This window comes from Mustelus asterias, chromosome 12 (assembly GCF_964213995.1).
Source record: "Mustelus asterias chromosome 12, sMusAst1.hap1.1, whole genome shotgun sequence".
Classification (NCBI taxonomy): Eukaryota; Metazoa; Chordata; class Chondrichthyes; order Carcharhiniformes; family Triakidae; genus Mustelus; species Mustelus asterias.
The window spans coordinates 21649623-21661853 of record NC_135812.1 but is presented as its reverse complement, the minus strand read 5'-3'; the positions used below and the strand labels follow the sequence as shown (position 1 = coordinate 21661853).

At 41.1% G+C, this 12231-nt stretch overlaps 1 protein-coding gene across 1 annotated transcript; it reads left to right on the top strand.

The window, feature by feature from the left end:
- Positions 1-621: 621 nt before the first annotated feature.
- Positions 622-10113, top strand: LOC144501902 (LIM/homeobox protein Lhx1-like). Its single transcript, XM_078225938.1, has 5 exons — positions 622-791; positions 2936-3159; positions 3906-4183; positions 5952-6117; positions 9719-10113. Exons 1-5 carry the CDS (start codon positions 622-624, stop codon positions 10111-10113), a joined length of 1233 nt encoding a protein of 410 aa, XP_078082064.1.
- Positions 10114-12231: the final 2118 nt, after the last annotated feature.

The following is a 12231-nucleotide window of genomic DNA, read 5'->3' as shown; positions in this document are numbered from 1 at the left end:
GTTTACCCACACAACTACTCTAGCTGTACAGTAAACACGACTGGGGGATATTTCTCTACCAGACCAGGAAAGTTAAATCATGAAATCAAAATCAATGCTTGCCACAGGCCTGTCACCCATATTTTATGTCTGGAGTATTTAATATCTATCTATGTATTATAATTATTATTTCGCTAATGGTACTCAAGACAAGCAAACTGCAGTATTTATTATTAAAACAAAAGCCAACCAAAAAACAAAGTTGGCATCTTCTGTGCATCATGTTGAAATCAACAATTTAATACTCCGGAGTGACAGCACTGTTGCTTGTTGATAAGTGTAGTTTCTTTTTTTTTCCCAATTTTTTTTTGTTTTGTAGTCATTTCTTTTGAAGAGGGCGATTTGTTGCTTTAGCAGCACACCTGCAATCGGTTTGCTTTGACTCATATCAGCTACCTCAACAGAAACAAGAACAACAACAACAAAAAAATAAAACCGCTGGCCACTTCATCCGTTGGAAAGCATCGCCCTTTAATAAGAGCCATTCTAAGGATCAGCGTGCTGGACGTTCGAGGACCTCATTATTACCAGCCAAATATCTAACCGTCAGCTATCTCATTATCGGGGAACAATCCAAAGACAATGGTGCACTGTGCGGGGTGCGAGAGGCCTATTCTTGATAGGTTTCTACTAAACGTTCTGGACAGAGCTTGGCATGTGAAATGTGTACAGTGCTGCGAATGTAAATGCAATTTAACAGAAAAATGTTTTTCACGAGAAGGAAAGCTCTACTGCAAAAACGACTTCTTTCGGTAAGTGCAATTTGGCTGCATTTTCCAAGGCATCGTCGGAATGGTGGTGCCTTGTTGTATTAATACGGTGTGAACTTCAACTTTGCTTTACATTATCCTGTTAATTTAATTTATTGGGACCTTATTTAGTGCATGTAACGGATTATCCTTAGTTAAAAAAAACAGGGATAACTTTCATGATTATAAAGACTGACTGACCCGAATAAATTAGTATAGTAAATATAGTACTAATTCCTCGGATAACTTTAACCGCTTTGCGATTCGATGAAACAACTGAATTGCTTGAAGGTAGAAATTCGCACAATTTCGTTCAGCCCTGTCCAGCAACTCTGCGGGTCTGAAATACAGAAAATGTGTATTCGGCAGGCGAGAACACGGCGGGGAGTTTGCACGTTTCTATTGCTGAGGCAAATTAAAGCAAAGATCAATAACTACGAATCCTGGAGGAAATCCATTCACTCTGTCTGCCTTCTCGGTATTTTTTTAAACTTTATTGTAACGATGTGATGATAAGTGGTCTTGAATAACAAAGTGAAGAGGAAACCACAGACAAAAGGGTTTATGGGCAAACCTTTTGTCAGCAATCACCTCAGCGCAATCACCGCACAGATACCTGCACAAATGCAATCCCCCATATAGGAACTAAACCCCAGAACCAAAATGTACAAGATGATTCTGATAGGAGATATATTGCATGATGTAAAGTAGTGTTTTTTTTATCTTGCTTCCTAAGCAAGTTATTCTTATCTAACTTTTCATTGTTCACAATAACTTTCATTTGCAACCGTGCATAATATTACTGCTCCTTTTTTTAAATCAATAACCCTTACTTGCTTTACCATCCAAGGAGATGTTTTAACATTTTAAATTATATTATCTCTTCCCTCAAATCAAACTACCAGTTCTGTTTCAAATTCCCGACAGCAAAGTTATCCTTTACCTATTGCTTACACACCGGAACCATTGATTGAACTAGCCAACTCCTCAGTTATTATTAATGAATGGTTTAATGTCAAGTTTGGAGACCTTTCTAATCAGGCTCTCCTGAAGTCTCCTTCCTCCTCCGGGATCATACGCCGTCATCACTTCAATCTGCCGTCACCTGTAAATGACGTAACGTTTATTAATCCAATGATTTTTACATCCAACATGGACAAGAGATTATTTTAAAATTTAGTTTTCGATAGATTGTTATTCTATTTTCTGCCGCATCGATAGTTACGAAAACATTCCCCACTCAATTGCCGCCCCTGCTGCCTTTAAGGTCTTTTTCTCGAATATATTGGTGAGCCCTCGCCCTGGTTTAGATAGAATTGCAGGTGAACCCCGGCAAAGTATTTTGTGCTCACTTGTGATACGATTTCGTTAAGCACAATCTTAGTGAAGAAGTGCACTGAAATTAAATCATACACCGAAATGTCTTCACCATAAAAAACGTAAAATACCTCGGGCTGGTCAGCAAACTTTGTATCAGGCTGAACAAGCCAGGAATCGGATAGGCGTCCCGTCACCCTTACAAATAAGCTCAAGAGTTTGCATCTTCTGAAAGATAACACCAGGACGCTGTGACCATGAGTATCTTTACCTTTACCGACAATTAAAACTCATTTAAGGAACGTTTATGTCCACTCTGGCTTTTTAAATCGAAATGGAAGCCTACACATTAATCCAGTTGATGCAAATAATACCTGAAGTCCGTTGGCTTTACCAAGGATCATAACATGCATGTGAATTCCCCACAGCATTCTGGACACTTCTGGTCAGTTTGCTGGTATAGATTTCTCAGAAATACCAGCACTGGTTTTTAATAGTTTTACTAAGAACAAATACCGGCCCAGCGAGCAATCTGTTCCACGCCGTTGTAACAGCCCCGATAGTTGGGTGGTTTGTGTTAGTTGCTTGCTAACGCGCGGACCGGTACAATTATAGGTGGCTTTTCGTTTCCGCTTGTGGGCTGGTGCACACATATGCGGGCAAAACATAAATTAAATATCAACGCTGATCCTCCTCCCTGTATAAAGGCAAACCAGTGTCTGCGCTTTGCTTGTCCTAATCGGCCGGGATTAAAATAGCTAACTGTACTGAATGAAATTGAAAATTTATTGGACTTTTTCTTTCTCCCCCTCCTGGGTGGTGCGCCTCAGTCGTTTTGGTACCAAGTGTGCCGGCTGCTATCAGGGTATCTCCCCGAGCGATCTGGTGAGGAGAGCGAGGAGCAAAGTCTTTCATCTGAACTGTTTCACTTGTATGATATGCAACAAACAACTTTCCACTGGAGAAGAGCTCTACATCATAGACGAGAACAAATTTGTTTGCAAGGACGATTTTTTAAACAGCAATAATTCGAGAGAAAACGGCGCGCTGTCAGGTAAGGCCAAATACATGTGTGTGTGTATCTGTGTGTGTGTGTGTGCTGGGTGGGGGGAATCTGGGCGACAGTGTTATCCAGTGAACTGTTTAGCCTGAACCTTATTGTAGCAGTCGGCTTGTAGCATTACTCGAATCCCGCCCGCACGTGTTTTATAAAACGAAATAGCAACACCATCACAAAACAGCGCTGCTGGTCAGTGTTAAATGTAAAGTATTCGGAATTGGGGCTGTACGGGGATTTGATTACAAAAGAGAGTGTGACATGCTTTGAGTCTCCACGTCCGCCCCATTTTTCATAATTATTGGCCGGTTGATTCCCTTCAATTCTTCATAAATCCCATGTGCTATATCCACACATCATGGGGAGCAGACACCGCTTGTACGGCGTTGGTGTAAACGCTTTCCTCTATGTCCATCCTGTCATTTTATTCCGGTTTTTAAATGTGCCAACATTCTCTCCCGTTTTTTGTATTTTCATTTCAGTGTAGATGGTAATGTGGAAAGCGATGCGCTTAGGGGAGAGTTGAGGAGGAATATTTAGAACGCCCGTCTTTGTATAATTTAACTTTGTTTGGGATATCTCCTATTTTAACTCATAGAATCCCCCCCCCCCCCCCCATTGTGCGATCCAGCGGGGCTGTATATCAATGACCGGTACACTCTCGGTAATTAACATCGTCTTACCGCGTTATTGATGTGATGTGGTCTCATACATCATTCCATTTCATTTTGTGTGTTGTACAGTAACGGCATGTAGTGATCAAAGTTTATCACCGGATTCTCAAGATCATTTGCAAGATGACACAAAAGACTCAGAAAGCGCCAATATTTCAGATAAAGAGACTGCCATTAACGAGAACGAGGAACAGAATCTGGGAGCCAAGCGCCGGGGTCCCCGAACCACCATCAAAGCCAAACAACTGGAAACTCTCAAGGCGGCGTTTGCAGCAACCCCCAAACCCACCAGGCACATCCGGGAGCAGCTAGCGCAGGAAACCGGGCTAAACATGAGGGTTATACAGGTAAGGGAAGACCATTTGGAAATGAGTGCTCAATGGGGGGAACAAAACGTGGAGAGAGGGAGAGGCAAGCACAGTACAAATCATGTAGAGGGATTAAACGGCGACGAATTACTTCAGGAAATTAAGTTAGGGAGGGTTGTTGAAACGAGATGTTTCGATATAATACAAAGAACAGTTAAGTCGGGGAAGCAGACTAAACATGACAAGTGGAGGAGGGGTGTGGGGGTAAAAATTGTGAAATAACGGGTATAGTTAATTGATATCTTTGGCCCGGGATAAATCCTCACAGCGCATTATTGCATCGAAAGATTGATTATCGAGGTGGCCAAACCTCAGTGGGGAAAAGTGTTTAAAATCTAAAGCGTGCAGCACAAGAAACAAGGCTAAACAAGGGGAGGTGGGGAAATAATTGGTTTTAATCAGGTCTCAATGAGCACAGGATGCCGAGAGAACCCAAACGTCTGCGCCCAAGAGGTCAAGCCGCGTCCAAGCAAACCTGGGTAGGGATAATAAAGCGGGTCAAATGTAGCAATGATATCGGCAGAGCGGTTCAAACCAAAAACAAGTGAGTGTACCCGAGAATAGCTGGATCAGGAAATCGGATTAATCACATGAATTGGACAGAGGTGGCTTAAACTACCCCTGTTTAGGGAACCAAACCGACAGCCCAGCAAAAGTGCACAGGAATAGCTGGGTTATAAATGGTAGTCATGATGTGGAGAAAATGGTAGGGCATCTGATGAAGCCGGCTGCAGAATTAGGTTGACCATTGGCGTGAGTTTAAAGGATGTGATGTACCCGCTCCCGATTAATTAATGCCCAGCTTCCAGACAAGTCAGGTACAAAAAGGGAATTCCCGTGTAATGGGGGTCCAGTGTCACCACATTGCAACAGGGGAGTATTTTTATCCATTCATCCAAATTGTGGGACAAATAAAGGGATGGAGAATCCTGAAATGGGTTCCGAAGGGGTAAAAGGCTGTCATTGTAATTCATAGAAGCCAATTGACCCTGGAACACACCAGTCCCAGGTCAGGGATTACAATTACTTATAATCGTGCAGGGCCAACTGAAATTGGCTTCACAAAACTTCATCTGTCAACAAAGCAATATGTACTCTTGAATATATATACATAAATATATTTCAATTTGCGGCACTTCTGTGCTAACTGACTGAACCATCAATTTACCTCATTCAATGTAACTTTATTTATTGACCTCAACCAGAAAGTTCAGAACTGAACTGTTACTTCATGCGTCCATTGTCTTGTTAATGGGCGTTTTAAAGGCAAACTGGCCAAGAATCTTAAAAGGCACTTTGTTTAAATTATTAAGGCCCACCCCCCCCCCAAAAAAAAAGCAGTCGAAGCAGTATCCCAGTTGGTCTATTCTTTATTTGAGAAGAAAGAAGTTGAGTTTTCATTCGTGACATTTTTAAATATGGTCACTACATAACTGGGAACCGGGAAATCTGGAATCGTTTGCATGACTATTGTAAATGTGGGTTCGCCTCGAATTCTGGGCAAGCCTTTCGAGCTTCTTTCGGCTTATACTAGAGGCTGATGTAAATATTGGCATTCTGTGTTCCAAGACTGACTCGAGATTAATGTTGCGGTCTAAAATTAAATGGAAGCTTTTTTTTTAAAGAAAGATGTGCTGCAGGCTCACCTTGGTTCTGAATGATGGGACTGTTTGCGCTGCATGTGTGGTTTAATATTAACTCGGGGTTGTGGAAATAAAAGGAATGTTGTGGCTGCTTTGTGCCCCAGGTCTGGTTCCAGAACAGGAGGTCTAAGGAGAGGCGGATGAAGCAGCTGAGTGCTTTAGGGGCACGTAGACACGCGTTTTTCCGCAGCCCCAGACGGATGAGGCCCCTGGGAGATCGCCTCGACGGAGCTGACATGATGGGAAACGGCCCTTTCAATTACTACGGGGGTAAGTCCCAATTCATTTCTGTTAAACACTCCCCAGGATGTGCTTAAAAACTGATTACTTATTTAATGAGAGGGACGCGGCAAATTCAGTTTTACAGTCGCGTATTGAGGGACAATTGAAATACTGTATGAAGTTAGCCATGTATTGATTTATTATTGACTTATTCAATCACTGATTACGCGAAGAGACTCTCCGTGCTATTTTAAGGCTAAAGTATCTCTTTTGCCTCAACGATCTACTTGTCAATGTCAGATCAGTTTCATATGCCGAATCAACCAAGCAATCTTTCCTGCGTGCGTGAACCGAGTGAGGAACAGGGAGCCCCCCAATAAATAGCCTGTAAACTAGAGCACAACAGGATTATACAAAAAAGAATTAAAATAACGCAACATGCGTGCACATCCGTCCATATTAAAAATATACAGAAAACAACATAATGATGCAGTGCCATGGGGTTGTGCTTGCGGCTGACATCTACTCTGGGTTCTTAAACAGATATCGCAACACCTTAAAATGTTTTCAGTCTTCCTACGCTTGCAACAATGGCTTTTGTTTTCCGATTTGGAGTTGAACAGAATGCAAACAAAGCAGGTTGCATTCATAGAGTATGCCACAAAGTTGAGCATCGTTGTTTTGTGGCTAGGCCCTATTTGATTACTTTATGGGTTGGCTTGGCTAGGTTATATTGCTAGAGATTATGCATTCGGCATTTACCTATTTAAACTTCCCAATATATAAACATCGCTCTCTCTCTATGTGCAACATGGACACCCGCAATATGAAACAAGTCCTTCCGTTTTATTTATAACATGTTTACTTTATACAATTGTAAACGTTATAATTACAATTCAGACCAGGGCGCTGTTAGAACAGGGTCTGGAATTGTTTGGTTTGTATATGGATACATTTTATCTGTAATTTATATAACTGGCTTAATTTTAAAAGAACAATGCGCTAGAATGCCCATGATATATATATTTTTACATTATACCGAGATGTCGAAAATATCTATTTGGTAGAACGCTCCTAAACTGTCAGCTGGAATAACATTTGTGAACTTTTCTGAAACAAAGTTTCCATGTTTATGTTTAGTGACAGGCTGGCTGGGGCTTCCAGTGGATTGTAAACATGAGACTTGCTGTTATTTGATGGCAAGAACACAGGGAAGACAATAAGCACACAGGAGGGGCTGGGGTTTAATTAATATGGTGTGAGTGTACAGAAGAAATATGGGAGGCTCTGAACAAAACCATAGCTCCTCTTCCAATGCCCCCACCCTCAAGTCACAACTTTTGCGTTTAAATCGTAGCTTGTACACCTTTCCCATTCATTCCGAAAGGAAGAGGAGGTGTGCTGCCATCCGCTTCAAGTGAAAACGAGAATGAACGCGCTTTGCTGTGTTCATTTAACTGCGAATCATAGGGAGAGGAAGTTTAGTTTTAACTTCATTGACATTAGATTATGATGGCAGTAAATCGCCAATGCCGTCTCATCCAAAGTACCTTTAAAATAAAGCATTTTAGAAGGTGCTTTAAGCACGGCAGTGAACGGGGCAGCTGCCAGGCACACCCCCTGGTTCCATCTTACAGTGAGAACAAATTAGCTCGGATTTGAGCGCATTTATTTAAGTCTTCTATACAGCTATTGGACGATTCTGAAGTACCAGCATCATTTTCATCCGATATGTAGCTTATACTTAGTGGCCAGCTTCAGCATGCATATTCTCCATTTCATTTACTTATGTAAATTAGCATGCATTCAGGCGGACTTGTAAAGGCACCACCAGGCGTGTACACAACAGTGCAGCGGCGTTTGAGTTTCGAAATATGTTTTACAAGAGAAGAATCCAGATGAATTTCAGAAAATCCTTCAAAAGAATTAAGCGCACATTTAACATTCAATGCCGTTGTTTGAAAAGAAAACAGACCCTAAGAAGATTTTGTGGTGTAAATTGTGTTGGTACATAAACCATTGTTTTTGATACTCGGATGTTTAAATAATGCCCGCGGGGAGTATTTTACATTAATACCTGTGGAGCATTTAGGCAGCGCGCTATTTTCCGAACATTTTATTGAATTCTTTGGTAACTAATAAGTGAGCGTGTTTAAACCTGGGCTCCGAATAATAAACAATCTTACAAGATCTTTCCAACTGCAAGAGCGCGGTGGCAGGTTGTTATTTGCCGACAGCTCCACAATGACTGGTTGAGTGGCGGTTTCCAGAGAGCGGTTGCGTTTGTGTAAAATGAGTGAGCATTATTCAAAAAAATTGGGACCCTGCTGCGCCAGACCTTCTGTGTGATAGGGATTAATAACACCGAATAGTTTCCCAAGCGTTTGTTTGCAATCGCATCTGCTTCATTTTTCACTTAAGAGGTGAAATCTTGAGGGGGGGAACAAGACATCAGTCTGATTTACAAATGGGACATAAATTAGAACAAAAACGTTTGATTGTGTTTGCCTTGTACGGTGCACGTCACACTGTGAGCCCGGAGAGTGATTCTGATCAAGGGAGTTTGGGGTGGTAGAATGTAAGGATCATTAACTAAAAGAGAAAATAATTCAGTGTGCCACAAAAAAAATGTTCTGATTTTATTGCCCGTTACATGGCTCTGAAAGAATTTACTGAATGTTTGTTCTGGCTGCCAGAAATTAAAATTTCTAGAATTTTGTACATGTTTCGTTTTGTTTACATCCCCGAAGCAGAGATATTACCCAACCACAAGGCATATCATTGGGCCAGAAGGGATCATTGCCAGCTTACCGCGCCGCCCTGTGTTACAACAAGGCCGCTTTATGATATTCCACGTTGGCACCCAGCAGCATGTAGGCGCCGGTGGAGGTTTAGTTTCTGTTCACAGATTGCAGGTTGACAGCAGATCAAGTTTGAGTAGCTTATGGAGGATAACAATGAACGCAATAATTTGTAAAGGAATGCGCATGACTTTTTATTGACAGGTGAATCTATGGGCCAGGTTGTAACTGTGTGTGTGTGTGTGTGTGTGCCTGCGTTGGGAGGCATGAACAAGTTGTGAGTTTGGTGCCTTTACAGGCCAATTAATGTTAAGGAGGTACCAACCGTTTAATGGGTCCCCAATGCACAAAGGAAGTTAACTAAAATCACCGATTTTAATTCTAAAGTATTCAGAGTTCAAGTCTTTCAGATTTTTAATTGGTAATGGGTTGAAGGGTTATGGGGAGAAGGCAGGAAAATGGGGATGAGGAGCAAATCAGCCATGATCGAATGGCGCAGGAGACTCGATGGGCCGAATGGCCTAATTCTGCTCCTATATCTTATGAATTTATGAAGACCAAGTTAAATTCCAAATTGAATACTTTGTTCGTGAGTTTTGATTCGGTTGGCGTATTTTTAATGTGTAAAAATGGTAGATTGTTTTTTTTAACTTTGATTTCATGTGGCTTGCGTTTTTCTTTTGAATAACGCTGATATGCTCCAATAAAATCTAGCCCGTTTGATTGCAAAGTTTAATTATTTGATTTCTTAGAACTGCAACGTGTGTGTACCAATGTCTAAGACTACTTGATTTTACATTTAGTTGCTGTTTTCCTCTTCACCCCCCCCCCCCCCCCCCCCGCCACAGATTATCAGACTGAATATTATGGTCCTGGAAGCAATTACGATTTCTTCCCCCAAGGTCCTCCTTCGTCTCAAGCTCAGACTCCAGTGGATCTGGGTTTCGTGCCCTCCTCCGGGCCTGGGGCGACCCCACTCGGCGGACTCGAGCATCCACTGCCCGGCCATCACCCAAGCAACCTGCCGGGACCGGGCGACAGCCAGAGGTTCACCGACATGATCTCTCACTCTCACGGGGACTCTCCAAGCCCGGAGCCGGGCCTGACTGGACCGTCAATGCACTCGATGGCGGCGGATGTGTTCGGGCCGGGTCCCAGTCCATCTTTCTCCCTCACCAATGGGGGATACACCAGCCACTTGTCACATCCGCCTCCGGAAATGAACGAGGCTGCCGTTTGGTAACGACTTCCCATTTAGTGGAAATTTGCTGAAACTAACGTCAAGGGACAATATTGACAATGATGTGCCCCCCCCCCCCCCGCCCCCTCCCTCTCCTTCCTCTCCTTCCTCTCTCTCTGCTCATCCCAACCCCAAAGACAATGCGTTGCCCGGACAGCAAGTACAAAGTTCAAAACTCGTTACAACAGACATTAAAATCGTAATTTAAAACAAAAAAAAATAACTTCAATCAAAGAGAAAGTTCGAACGAGCTGACTAAACATAGTTTTAACCCTTGGGCGACAAAAGCTGGGATCCTAAAACCCAAAAGGAACACATTTCAGAACGACCTCGAAAAGACAAAAAAAGCGTTCGGAAGCCCACAAGACTTCGACGCGCAAACTACTCTACCTACACAAAGCTGAACAACAAATAAAGCTCATGAATGAACTGAAAGAGTCTACTGTTTACGTATTATATTTAATTCAGGACTTTAATGTTTTAGAAAACATTTTAGAACCTCTTGATCTGAATTGAAGAAACGGGCATCAAGTAACCAAACTTTTTTTTTTGTTTTTCCAAGAAAAATGTACAAAGGGTTTGTTTTGAGTTGTGGTTCACAGCTCCAGTTTGTACAGTGTTTCTTTTTTTTTGCGTATGTTTACAAAAGTGGAAAACAAACTAGAAAGGTGCCAAATAGATAAGTCATAGCACAATTACTGTAGGTGCACTGCACCATCCACTGGAGAAAGTGTTCGGAAAGAGAGTGTTAAAAATATACTTTCTGCTAATTTTTAGCTCTCTCGTAGGAATCATTCATATTGTTAATAATGCCCATATAGATTCATACAGGATTTTATTTTTGTGTCTCACAGAAACAGAAGGTCAAATATTTAAACAATTTTACTACATGGTCAAATATGCAGTCGATAGCTGCTACTTTTTTGCTTTATACAGTATAGGATTCCTCATGATATCATTTTTGTCATAATAGGCCTAAGCTTCTGTGACCTCCGTTGCATATTAGACCATTCACTGTATAAATGAAAAACATGTTGAATAAATTTGTGACTTTTTAATAAAAAATTGATGTTTTAATGTCTTTAAATGTAGTGCCTTGTTTATGACCAAGTTATGGTGGCAGAATTAAATAGCTGTTTCTTACCCTCGCTTTCACTTATCTATCTATTCATTAAATGTCAATTGCTGCCTCAGAAGCGCGATCTGGTTAAGACTCCCAACGTTTATAAATTACCCACCCCAAATTATATTAGAACAACTTTAAAGCTTGCATAACTTTGATGTCTTTGCATTGAAATGGGTACCTACCACTCTATCCAAATAGTTAATTTAATTACATTACTTAAAAGTTAAAGAGAAAATGTAGATAGGATCAAATGTTTACTCGATTGTCATTTAAATACACGGGAGTTGAACTTTATCCAGTTTAGTTTACTTTGTGATAAAACACCATTTTAGCATTAGCATTTGCAATTACATCGAGTTGCAAGTAACGGGGTACAATATTTGTAAAAAAAAGTCTAACCGTTGAGTCTTTTCATTATCAGTAATTAATAATGTTCGGCATTGATTTTACAGTTAACTGCAATTACTTACAAACAAAAATTGGCTTAAACCAATTTTAGCGATGTATCAATAAGACAGGTCAGATGAATAGTAAAACTTGCACCTTGATAAAAATGTAATTCCTCAGAAATTCGTTTTTTTTGTTGGAGAGGAGACACAATTATGATTAGAGGACCAGCATATTTGTCTTTTCAACATACCGCTTAAAACAATTTATGGAACTGGTATCCACAATTTATAAGAGAGATGTTAACCACTTGTACACATGTGTAACTTGAGTGTAACACCTAGATTTTCCTCCAACGATGTCATCGCCGTTCACTTTCTGCACTCTTTTTAACCACTGAAGTACTATTAATGTCGTCCTTGCAGATGATAACCATAAAACGAATTTCTACATAGGTTAGAGTTAGGGACTGATTTAAGAAACGTGCAAACACCCTGAATATTCCTTAAAGTGTGATATCACCAACTCACTTGCCTCCCAAATTTGGATCGCCGCATTGTTAATTTTGCCACAGAAATGTGATTCCTAGGCATTAAGGAGCACCAGTT

Coding starts and splice junctions, on each gene's coding strand:
- LOC144501902 (XM_078225938.1), top strand. CDS start 622: ATGGTGCACTGTGCGGGGTGCGAGAGGCCTATTCTTGATAGGTTTCTA. Junction 3,160..3,905: donor AGAAAACGGCGCGCTGTCAG/GTAAGGCCAAAT, acceptor TGTGTTGTACAG/TAACGGCATGTAGTGATCAA. Junction 6,118..9,718: donor CCCTTTCAATTACTACGGGG/GTAAGTCCCAAT, acceptor CCCCCGCCACAG/ATTATCAGACTGAATATTAT.